The sequence below is a fragment of the Miniopterus schreibersii genome (genome assembly GCF_964146895.1).
Source record: "Miniopterus schreibersii genome assembly, chromosome: 1".
Classification (NCBI taxonomy): Eukaryota; Metazoa; Chordata; class Mammalia; order Chiroptera; family Miniopteridae; genus Miniopterus; species Miniopterus schreibersii.
Window position 1 is genome coordinate 46,728,945 of NC_138101.1, and position 13,230 is coordinate 46,742,174.

Below are 13,230 nucleotides of genomic sequence, written 5' to 3' on the forward strand. Positions count from 1 at the left end.
TTAGAATTAGTCAAGTATCCCAAGCATTATATTCCACCCACCTCTCCCTCAGTGCCTCCCACAATCAGTCCCTCCACTTGACACCACACTTTTGGTTCAGAGCGCATGACATGGTGAACATGCCAAACACGTGTCCATCTGTCTTTTTACTCAAGTGAAAATCAGAAGTTCATGGCCAGCTGGCAATGAACTCTCCCTTCTATCCATGTGCCTTAGAGTGCTAGGAGAGGCAGCCTTACTGGCTCTCCTTGTGTCCTTCATTCTGAGCCCACTCTGGCTCCAAAGAAAAGGCACACCCAAAATTGCTCCATTTTGGTAGGAGATAGCTAAGAATCACGTTTCATATTTAATAACCCACAGCAGTTTACCTTCTGCCTCATCTCCTGGTGTACTACTGAAAACCTCTCACAATGGTTAACACTGATTGATGTATGTACATTTTTCAGTTCTTATATGATATAACTTCTACAATGCTTGGCCCTGATATTTCCATCAGGAAAATCTCATTAGAATATGTTTCATTAAGACATATATTCTTTTTTTAACACCTACAGTCCAAAAACACCTTACATAAATTTCTATTGTATTATTTTCACATTGTATTGTAATCCTTTGTTTGCACTTTTGACATCCCACAAACTATCAGTTTCTTGAAGGTAAGAACTATTTCTTTTCATTGTTAAATATGCAGGACCATTCCTGGCACAGAATAGATGCTCAAAATTGTGTTGAATTGAGTTGAATGACCCTTCTATCTGTCGCTATGGTTTTTAATGTTTCCCATCATTTTAATAGTTACAGTGGGCCGTTCCACACAGTGATCTGTATTTCTCCAGTTGGCATATGCATTTATTAAATAGCTGATTGCATGTAGAGATACAATATATACCCACGAATAGAAGCCAAGTTAACTAACTTATGGAAATGCTTAACTTTAGATTCCATATTCTTACCAATCAAAATAACTGATCAAACATATATTTTTACATGGAATATGATATTTCAGAAGACTAGTTATTATAGAATGTTTTACTGCTTTGATATTACTTGAAAAATTGAAAAAGAATAGGAGTATTTATTATTCTAGATTAAATTTCATGCCTCTATACCACAATTGCAATTCCACATAATAGAATTTTTCCATAGCAATAAAATAAAATAAAAAAGATCAACATAGCATTGTTTAAACACCTTTATCATATTTTTGGCAAATCTATGGCAAACCTTTGGAAACATTTTTACACAAGCATTGGTCAAATCAGCAGTGTTTAAATGATTTGTAGGAGTAGAGACCACACCTCTCAGTTTGCCCAGCATCCTCTGGGCTCACTCGTGTTGTCTTGCGGCACAATTCTTACTAGCAGCCCATTTCTTTCTCAAAAGGATCCTCGTTTGGACAATCAAATTATAAGACCATCTTACTTACTGGCTGCCTACACAGAAATAAAAAGGAAGACAATAATGTTTAACACTTAAATTAACATGATTGAGATAAGATCTCCTGAATTTTCATTTTTCAATAAAATCTTTTGATTTCATAGAATCTAGTTTTCTAAGTTTTGAAGGTTACCTGTTTTTACAGATTTCCTTTACATATAAATATTTCTCTATCCTAAATATTATATTTTATAAATATTTCTTCTTTCTTTTTCTCTTAAATAGAATGTGTTTTAACTTTATAACTATGTGCAAGTTTTAGGTACTATAAATCCCTACTGGTCCAACTGCATAAAACTCAAAAAGGTTCTATTATTGATGAAGTTTGAAACAAAAACTCCTTCTTAATCATTATAAACTGTTGTTTATATTCATAGGAAAAATCTCTTAGATGATAACAGCTTCATTTTCAGTGATGTGTTCTCTGTGATAGCAAATTTCATGTTCATACGGTGGGGATTTTAATTTTTCTCTCTGCTCTATATACCGGATACTGGAGTTGTTACCATCATTATTTTTGTTCTGTATTGACCTGTAAGACCTTAGCTTGCCTTTAAATGTATTTTATGTGCACTTAAAATATATATATATATGGCCAACATTGTATTTTGTGCTTTAACAATTTCCATAATATGCCCTTTCCATCCCATTTGAAGGGAGATATTGAGCAAAGCTAGGGTAAACAAGATATTCTGGAGGCAATGACTTTGAAATTTTCTCTCCCTGGTGGTCCAAAGCTCTGTTGCCTTGTGATGTCATCAAAATTTTCTCTCTGGTACCAAGAATTATCATGTAAAATAGATGACGAACAGATCATTGTTTTCAAAAGCATACATTGAGGCCCCATTATCACTTAATGAACAGACTTTATACATATTTATTTCATTTTGTTATTCAAACTTATTTGTATATATTGTATATAAATATACTCTTATACCTGTGCACTAAAATACTCAATTTCTAGGGTGTTTATGGTAGGGGGCAAATGAAAAATTGTTCTTTTGTTCCAAAAACCTTAAATGATTTCATAAAAATTATCTCTTACCTTCTATATATTATAAATACAATATGTTTCAATTTATAAAAAAGTATTTTCAAGATGTGAGCACATATGTAGATCAAAATAATATGTGAAAACTTACTGAATCAAAAAAGACTATTACAATAATAAAATATTAGCACTATAAAGACTCTTTTCAATATGTAGTTCAACCTCTGAACTTTAGATAAGAGAAAATTGAAATCATTGCATCAGGATTTATACTTCCTAAGTTTCTAATCAATGTTCCAGATAAGTTCTCTTAATTTCCTTTAAAAATAACTATTCTTGCTACCTCTTTATTTTAATTATGTAATAACAAAAAATAATAGAATCAATTGGATCATAAATAATAATAGTAGGGATGGGCATATATCATTTACTAAGTCAATAAACATTTCTCGAGTACCACTTATTGATACAGACAGTCCAGCAAAGATACATAAATTTAGAGGGTACGAGAGAAAAATTTAGTTTTTGTTATGTTGAGATTTAGGGTTTTATGGTTTATCTCCTTAAGTACAACTGAGCAGGTGATGTGAATCAGCAGCTCAGGCAAGAGAACTGAGGTAGAGGAAGGGGTGGGGTAGGTTGGTATAGAGAAGATGGGTTTGATTATATGTATTAAGAGAAAAACATAACAACCTGGTAAGTTTTTAAACATTTTTCTTTTCTTTCCCCTTATTCTTATTCTACTTTCTTCCTCTTTCACCTTTCCTTTTCTCTTTTTTTCCTCTCGTTTTCTTTCTGCTCTTTGGTTAGTTGGGATGATTTACAATTATTTATTAGTTCTGGGAAAAGGTTTGAGGTGAGGTGAGTTTGATGATATTAGAGAAATTCTGGATAATTATTGGAAGTAACTAAAGAGGCAATAAGGGATGGAATTCAGACCACACATGGAGATGATTTTTATCTTGGAAAGGAAGAGGGGTGCACATTCCTCTGAGTTGAATGGAAGGAAGTAGAGAACACTGTCAATATAAATAAATTTGCTAGTGATGGCACAGGGTGTTGATCATGTTCCCATTTAATGTCTTTTATTTTCTTATTAAAGTAAGAGGTGAGATCATCTTCTGAGAGTAAGGAGGAAAGTGAAGGAATTGAAGGCTGGAACAATGTAATGAATGATAAAGAAAAATAACTAAAAACATGAAAAAAATTACAATGTCTGGAATACAACTGCAGTTATAGATTGGAATTTAGAGTTATATCAATGCTATACAATATGTTAAATTCAGCAAGAATTTTCACAGATCATATGCAAGAACAGTGAAGTCAAACATTTGGATCGATCTAGAGCTGGTAGTTTTCAATATAAAGAAGGTCAACTGAACAAGAAATTTGCAATTGCTGGCAAGTATCTTGTGAGTGACAGATAAGTAAAGAAGTAAAAAAAAGTTAGTTGTAAATTAGTATAGAAAGAGTGAGCCAAGGAACCCAAGGCCTCAATGAAGCCAAACACAATAATGTACATGAACTAACAAATGCTAGCAGGCAATAAAAATTCAATAGAGTTAGGAGTTAGGACAACATCTAGAGTGAGGATCTGAATGTAAGTGGCTTAAAAGGAGTGGAATTAAGTTTGAAATATACATTAACCCATTCTGCATTGACAATTACTTGGCCACTTAAAGTAATTATGAAATAGAGGAGGTGGAAGGGGGGAGCATTTGTATTGATGACATCAGCAAGTAGCCAAGTAAGATGCTATGGACCCTCCTTCCCCCTACAAACACACAGATTTGGCAACAATCCCCAGACACATTCCCTTTGTGGGAAATCAAAAAACTAACTGAGAGGCTCCTGCACACCCCTGGCAAATGCAAAACCACCCTCACCAAAGCTAGTAGAAAAGTTTGGGAAACCATCTTGCTGGACACCCTATCCCTAGCACAGCACATTATGATAAAAAAGAAACCTCCTAGCTCTCAGATCCTCCCAGGGTAAGAAGGGGTTGATTTGTATATCCAGATCCCCAACATTTCTGAGGAGGCTTCCCAGAGACCTGGCTTCTATTCTGCCAGTCTTAGAGCTCTGATGGGTCTTGCATAGTCTATTCACCTAAGGAAAATGGAGACAGTGGTATGGGCTGGTAGACATTATAGATTTTACCACCTCTTCATCACAGAGCAAGCAGAGAAAACCCATAGAAACCTGCTTCTACCTGGGGAGGGTAAAAGTTGGAAGTGACCCCCAAACTCTCTTGCCAAGCTGATTAGTAGAGGTCTTCTGTATGACGCCAGTCTGTGAAGACTGGGAGAGTGGCCTGCTTTGTCTAGTATGCAGGCCTCAACACAGAGAGTAAGGAAAATCAAGAATTGGGCAAAGATGTTCCCCCAAAAAGGAATAAGATAAATCTCTAGAAACTGACCCAAAAGAAATGGAGTAATATGATTTACCTGAAAGAGAATTCAAAATAACTGTTGTGAAGATGCTCACTGAGGCCAAGTAAACAATGCATAGACAAAGTGAGAAATTCAGCAAAGAGAAAATATTTAAAAGTACAAAACAGAAATCATGCAGCTAAAGAATGCAATAATTGAACTAAAAATTCCCTAGAGGTTCTCAATATCAGACTAGATTAAGCAGAAGAAATGATCAGTAAACTCAAAGACAGGTCATTGGAAATAAGTCAGAGGAACAAAAAGAAAACAGAATGAAAAAGAGTGAAGAAAATTTAAGGGATCTATAGGACATCATTAAGGGATCAATATACACATTATGGGATTCCCAGAAGAAGAGAGAGATAAAAGACCAGAAAACTTATTCAAAGAAATAATGGCCAAAAACTTCCCAAATCTGAAAAAGGAAATGAACATCCAGATCTAAGAAGTTTATGGGATTCCACTTCAATAAATCCCCAAAGAATCTACATCAAGACATATAATAATCAAATTCACAAAAGTCAAGGGCAAATGGAAAATTTTGAAAGAAACAGGATAAAAGTAATTTGTCATATCCATAGGACATACTAATAAGACAATAAGCAGATTTTTAGAAGAATCTTGCAGGCCAGAAAGGAGTAGAGTGATATATTCACAGTGCTGAAAGAAAAGTTACCAACCAAGAATGCTACACTCAGCAAAATTGTCCTTCAAAAATGAAGAAGAGATAATTTCCCAAAACAGAAAAGCTGAGAGAGTTTGTCATTACTAGACTTGCCTTACAAGAAATGCTAAAGGGAGTTCTTTAAGTTGAAATGAAAGGATGCTAAAGATAAACATGGTAGCATAAGAAAATATGAAACTCATTGATAAAGGTAAATATTTAAACAAATACAGAGTATTGTATTCCTGTAATGTAGTGGGTAAATCACTTTTAATTCTACTATAAGTTAAAAGACAAAAGTTTTAAAATAACTATAACTAAAATACATTAAAAGATACATAGTACGGATAGATGTAAATTGTGACAATAACATAAACTATATGGGGGAGAAGTTAAAGTGTAAAGTTGTGTGTGATTGAATTTAAGTTATTATCAGCTTAAAATTTATTGTTAAAACTGTAAGATATTTTATGTGAACCCCCACGTAACCACCAAAAAACTGCTTATGGCACATACACAAAAGAATAAGAAATTATTCAAACCATATCAGTAAAAAAATCAAAACACAAAGGAAGACAGTAAGAGAGGGAAAGGCAGACAAAAGAATTTCAAGGCTAATGGAAAACAATAAAAAGCCAAGAGTAAAATCCTTTCCTATCAATAATTACTTTATGTGTAAATGGGTTAAACTCCTCAATCAAAAATCATTGAGTTGGATGGATGAAAAATAATATTAAAAACACACTCAACTATATGTGGCCTACAAGAAATTATTCACAGTAGGCAAGATATGGAAATTACCTAAGTGTCCATTGACAGATGACTGGATAAAGAAAATGTGGTGTACACATACAATGGAACATTTATTCAGCCTTTCAAAGACGGAAATTCTGCAATATGGGGCAACATGGATGAACCTTGAGGATATTACGCAAAGTGAAATAAGCCAATCATGGAAAAACAAATATTGTTTGATTTCACTTACATGAGGTATCTAATATAGTCAAATTCATAGAATCAAAGAGTGGAATAGTGGTTACCCGGGGCTGGGGTGAGGGAAAATTAGGGAGTGAATGGGCATAAAGTTTCAGCTCAGCCAGATGAACAAGTCATAGAGATCTGCTGTACGACATTAGTACCTACAGTCAATACTAATGTGTTGTACACTTAAAATTTTGTTAAGAAGTCCAATCTCCTGTTGTGATCTTACCACAATAAAATTTTTAAAATTTACAGAGCACTTGTTTCATATTTTATAGTCTGGGTTTGAGACTGTATTCTAGTACTTACTAAATGTAAACTTAAAAATCTTTAGTATCTTCTCTCAACTTCAGATTCCTCATCCATATAAGAGAAATGATAATAAGTAATATGCAAAGCTCTTACTAAAACAGAATAAGTCTACACAGATAAAGAAATAGATAGTGCTGTTTCATATTAAATACATTTCATATATAAAGTTTTATTACAAAGCCCTTTTTCTAGCTCCTGCCTCTTTAGGGTCCTGTATTCTCTACTTTGCCTCTTCACACTATGAAAATATACTTGACATTATTCAATTTTTAAAAAAAAACCTGTCCCTTAATTTTTCATCTCTCTCTCTAGAGCTGTCCTTGTTTTCTTCACAGCTAAATTGTTAAAGGAATTATTTTCATTCAATAATATTGTCTCATCGCCCCTTGACTTCCCTATACCCTGAATTTTGTCCCTGCCACTCCACTGCCACTGCCGTCCCTGTAACATCCTTCCAAGTGCAAAACGTCACGGACTCTTCCTACCTTCTCTCGTTCATGCAGCATTTGGCTCTGTTGCCTTTCTTAAGTGCTCTTTCTGGATATATCCGCCTCTCTTCAGTTTTACAGCAAAATAACTCTCTCCTGGGTTTTGTGAGGCTTTAGATCACTGTTTTTTTGCTCCTTTTGCTAATCCCTCTTCCATCCCTGTAAAATCGGTGCTCCCAGATTTCGTCCTGTCTCTAGGCTCTCCTTTGTCCATCTCAGCCACCTCTTTGAATTTAAGCACCGCTGATACTTCCAGATCTATTACTTCAACTTAAAAACCTCTCTAAAGTTCAGAAATTCATCCATTGTCTATTTATTCAATTAAGATGCATTCATGATCTTCTATGTGTCAGGCATGGGTTCAGAGGAGGTACTGGAAAGAGAGCAGTAAACAACGCAGAGATCCTCGCTTTCATTGTCTCGGAAATTTCACAGGGATTTCAGTTTCAACATGTCCAAAACTGAACCCCACCCCTCTCACCTCCTGCAACCTGTTCCTTCTCTTCTATTTCATATCCCAGCAAATAAATCCAATCACTAAAGAATCCAAACCAGAAATCGGAGAGAAATCCTATACTCCTCTCATTGACTTCTCTCTTAACCATTAAGTCCACTTATTAGTATCTTCTCAAATGTAGTCTCTCATTTTCATCTGCAAGCACACTTCAGGGTCACTTGAGCTCTGCATGTCTGAAGTGGGATAGTTGTATACTTACTTCCTGGGGTTGATGATAAAATTAAATGAGATAATAGATTCATTAGGCTCAGAACAGAAACCAGCACATGGTAATTATTAAATAAATGTTAGTTATCTTTATTAATACTGATAATTATTAGCTATTTGAATTGACTTTTGAAATGAAATCTGTTTCCCATCCCTACCAGAAGAATGAAAGTATCAATAAACAATCCAATTTGCATAATCAAAAGTACCATGTGCTCTGCAAATTAGCTTTTTTATGTAATGAACACACACACACACACACGCACACACACACACACACAGGCTGCTTGGACTTTAACAGGCTTTTAATCTGAGGTCTGAGCAACAAGATAGGAATGTCTGATATAAGCCATGCCACTTCCAAGCATAGCTGTGACTCAAGCACTTTACTGGGATTATTTATATCTATACATCTCATAAATAATTATTTAGAGAGACTTACATGTAAGGTTTAGAATCACACCCATGTTTCCTATTCCAATTTAGCGCACCCCTAACTGAACAGCCAGTAAAATGGGGGTTCAAATGATATTCTTTGTTATGGATTAAACTGAATTCAAGAATCCAGCTTGGGTGCAAAATCAAGCCGGCTCCTAATACCTTCAGCAGTGATTTGAATTTATCACCGACACTATAGCCTGCTCTGTGCCTTCTCCCCACCGGAGGCTGGGCCTGCCGTGATATATCTCACTTATGAAGGCTGGCGAAAGTGAAAACCCCCAAAATCATGAGCGTCAACTCCTTTCCACAGTTCACCAGTCACATAGTCATCCCTGCACTCTCCGGGACTGAGCGGATAAGCATGGTCAGAAAACCGCCTTTCCTGGCTCGCGGCTCAGGGAGGCGGGCACTGCCGTGTCCTGGGCGTAGAAAGAGGAGAGGAGCGCGGGAGAGAACAGGCCCACGAATGTGCCCTCTAAAGACATAAACATGTGATCTGTGTAACCAATCCCTTCTGAGGATTGACAATTCGAGGGTAAACATTACACTTTTAGGTAATAGCACAAAAGTTGATGCCTCAGGAAACAATGTAATTGAGTGAATTTAATCCAAAAACTCTACCCTCTCAAAATGAAGAAGGGACGTAATAGAGGGCAAAACACCTCAGAAGGAGGTTACTATTAGACATACTAGGAATGTGTTAATATTGAATATATTAGCATAATATTAGAAATGTGTTAACAGGAATAAGACATGTAAGGTAAGTATTTGGAGGATTCTTCCAACTCACATGACAGTATTATACTCATTTTTGACAAGTAGGTGTAAAACAAGGCATGGTGAAAATAGAAAGTTTCCACAGATCGACAACAGCAACAGCAAACACGTTAACTGCAGGCAATGTTGAACATTAGAAAGAGTACATGTGTACTTTGAAAATCACAGATCCGGGTTGAAATATTAGTTTATGGCATATTAGTTTCAGGGCCTTAACTATGCTACTTGACCTCCCCTAGTCTACTTGCCTTGTCTGTGAAATGAGAACTTCACACGGGTTGTGGTCCAACACAGCACATGGTGCCTGGCCGACGGTAACCTATCAGATGCAAATTGTTTCCTCACTCGCTGGGAAATATATTATTGAAAAAATAGAAACTGAAAGAAGTGAATTAATTTGTTTTGAATGAAAAGAGGTGACTTAGCTTGCCTTTTCTTCCGGTAAACAGTCTCTTAATAACCTGAATATTCTTAATACCCTGAAGAGACTAAGCTGGAAGAAATAGCTCTAAATTGCATCAATTTTCCTCTTGGCTTCCTGGGAATATAATAGTGTACTGGAATAGACCCTAGATCTTAGAGCGTCCAAACCAGGAAATCATGCAAAATATCCATAAATATGTATCTGATTTGAGAACTATGTAAATGATTTGAGAATAACCCAGCCTAAACTCTTCTGCAAGAATTTTAAGCACATGTGATCTACATGGTTATACAGACTATGATGTGATCCACTTATCTTGAAACTGAGCTTCCTAAATATTTTCTGAAATATATTTGTCAATTTAATATGATACATATGAATTTCTAATAAATATTTATTTTCATAGCTTTTACAACTGGGACAGTCAAATTGCTGTTTGGAATTCAACTCCCAATTATCAGGTGATTGCTGATAATCCAGAAGGCTTGCTTTTCAAATACAAAAGAGACAGAAAAATTCTCAATGTGGACCCAAAAGTAAGTCTGCTTTTATATTTATCTCCAAATGTTATTGTATTTCTACCATTATTCAAAATCTTATTGAATATTTGACAGTCTTAAATTTTTAAATCTAGAAATGAAAACTATGTTGAAACTTAGAACATGTACTATTCTTTAAAAAAACACAATAAATTATCAGAAATCAATAAAGAAGAGCTTGGCTAGGGGAGGGGTTAAATAGAGCCCACAAATGGGAACACTTCACCATGCCTACCAACATAATGAGATCAGGGAGCCAGTGGGCAATGTATTTGTTTGATCTGATTCTGCAGATCGGATCGCTTTTTGCTTTAAATGTGGAGATGAGTCATTTAAGGAAGGAAGACTCTCACCTCACATATGTCCCAGAGTTCTAATACCCCTTTTTATATGTAACTAACACTGAAACAGCATGGTCCTTAGTGTATTTCTAAATGTGAACTTAGAAAAGATATTTTATTTCAATATTTTAAGTATTCATCTCATGATAGTTTGAATTTGTTTAAGTATAAATATTTATATCTTACATATTTCAAAGACTGTATTTGCATCACAATTTTAATCATGACTTGTCATATATTTGGGGGTGAAGTTTAAAGCTTTACTTAAAAGTCATGTGTGCTTGATTTGCTTAGGCTTTTTTAACATTTGAAATATGTTACTCACATAACTGCATCAGTCTAAAATTCAAAGTCAAGAAAACCATTCCTTCATCTTGAAAGAAATAAAACTTACATGATATGCCTGGGATAGGGGCAAGGATGGACCAAGGAACAGAGGAATCTGGTTCTAAAACTTTTCCAAAACTTTTTAGAAATTCAAAATAAAAAATAAAATTATTTTTGTTTCATATCTACTTAGTAGAGTTTCTTGCTCATAGAAAGTGCTCAATAACTATGTGCTCAAAGAATGAATAAATGAAATTCTACAACAAGAAATGGGTTATTGTCTATTATCAGATAGCCGCTCCAAATATCAGAAACCCCAAGACAGTGACTTAAACAGAAGCTTCTTTCTTTCCCATGTGTGAGTGTAGATACTCTGAGTCCAAAGTTGGAACGACAGTTCCACAGTCATCTGGGCCAGACTGGTCCTGATCCTCCTGGGGCAAAGTAGATCTTCAGCCAAAACAACCACATTCCACATGGAACTCATGGAGGGAACTCAGGGGGTGCAAAGGACCAGCTCTCACTCCCTTTTAAGGAATCTTCCTGAAAACTACCACACAAATGTCCACATAAGTTCCATGGCAAAAGCTTAGTCAGATGGCCACATCTAGCTACACGGAAGAATGGAAAATGTAACCTTGACTCAGATGGACATACGCTCAGCTGGGATCAGGACTTCTGGGGAAGGAAGGAGAGGTTTGGGTACCAGTTTCTGTCACTATCTCCTTCAAAAGAGCATTACTCTTTTTTTTATTTGGCCTCACATTTCTCATTAGTAAAATGAAGGACTAGATCTGAAAATCTTTAGGGCCATATTTATTATAAATCTGTTAACATTAAGGAAGTTTATCAGCATGTTGTCTCCCTAATGGTGCCTCTTTACTATCAAAAATGGGTGTCAAAATGTTATCAGTTGAGGCAAAGTACAGGAAACTTAATAAACAGCATTTACAGAGTCTTTTTCTTTTACAAAGCTAAACTATATACATTAAAAAGATATAAAATTATTAAGAGCTTCATTAAGATGTGTGAAACAAATTTGTGAATCAGTTTTGAACGACATCGCACTTGAACTATTTTAGGTCTCTATTTTAACTAACGGCACATACATACTTCAAGAACGTATGTCATGAATTATAGTTTCTGTGTCTTTGTGGGATAGTTATTGAATGCAACTGTTCCTTGAACATGGTTCAAATAACTTTAAAACACTCACTTCCAAAATAATCAACCACGAAATGTCAAAGATTTAGTCAACAATTCCTGAAATGTAGCATGTTCCTCTTTATTTCTGGAAGATTTTTATTATAATTCAGATTCATGAGTCTGAAGGAAAGGTATTTCTAAATCCTAGGGAAAGAACAAGGATTTCGTTTATTAGTGGTAAGAGTAGAGAATTATTGGGTGGGACACCTGATAATATTTGGATACTTACATATTTCTTTAAATTTTACCTTTTGAAAATAACAATTAATAGGTGACTTACTGGAAAAGAATGCTAGTCTCAGCATCAGTAAACAAAATTCTAGGTCTTACTTTAACTGGCAGCATGGCCGTGGGAAATTGATTTAACCTCCCTGGGCCTTAATGTTCACAACTGGAAGATGAAAGTGTTGCTGTTATTGTTTTCTGATCTCTGGGGTCCCTCTGCAGCCCCAGGCCCAATTCACAGAGATTCTGACTCAACTGGGCTCCTAAGCAGCCAGTGTGATTCTGCTGCAGATTGTCCTTGAACCACAAGTTGAGAAAATCTTCTCCATAAAAAAGACAGTAATCTCAAGAGATTTGAAACTCTGTTCTCAAACATAAGTGTTCTCAAACAAAATATAATGTATATATTCTAATTTTTATGGTTATATGTAAAATTAACATGTATATTTCCTACATAATTTTTTAACTCTTCACTTTCTTCAAAGAGCCATGATCCTTTTGTATTTTATGCATCTACATAGCATCTTGTACAGACCTACAAGAAAATCATAAATTAGCTAAAATATCAAGTTTTTAAAACTACTAGTGCACAATGATAAGAATTACATTTTTAAATTCAATATTTTTCTCAATAATTTTGCTTGAAATTCTTCCTAAGATACACACCTTCTTATAACTTCGCAGTTAAGGTGCTCTAAAATATTGTAAGAACAATACAGTTCAACTCTCCTTTTCCTTTTCTTCAGATATTCTCTTTGAAATATTTTTATGCTTAAAATTAAAGAGGTCAAGTACCATACGATTTCACTTATATGTGGAATCTAATGAACAAAATAAACAAACAAAATAGAACCAGACTCATGAATATAGAGAACAAACTGACAGTTGTCAGAAGGGAGGGGCCTTGGGGGGCCTGGGTGA

General features: G+C 35.1%; 1 protein-coding gene across 1 annotated transcript in view; it reads left to right on the forward strand.

The window, feature by feature from the left end:
* The window catches only part of CFAP299 (cilia and flagella associated protein 299), a 447,103-nt gene that overhangs the window by 422,751 nt on the left and 11,122 nt on the right, over positions 1 to 13,230 (forward strand). The window contains exon 5 of the mRNA XM_081161111.1: positions 10,078 to 10,207. Coding sequence (XP_081017237.1) covers positions 10,078 to 10,207 — 130 coding nt within the window. The remainder of the gene's footprint in view (positions 1 to 10,077; positions 10,208 to 13,230) is intronic.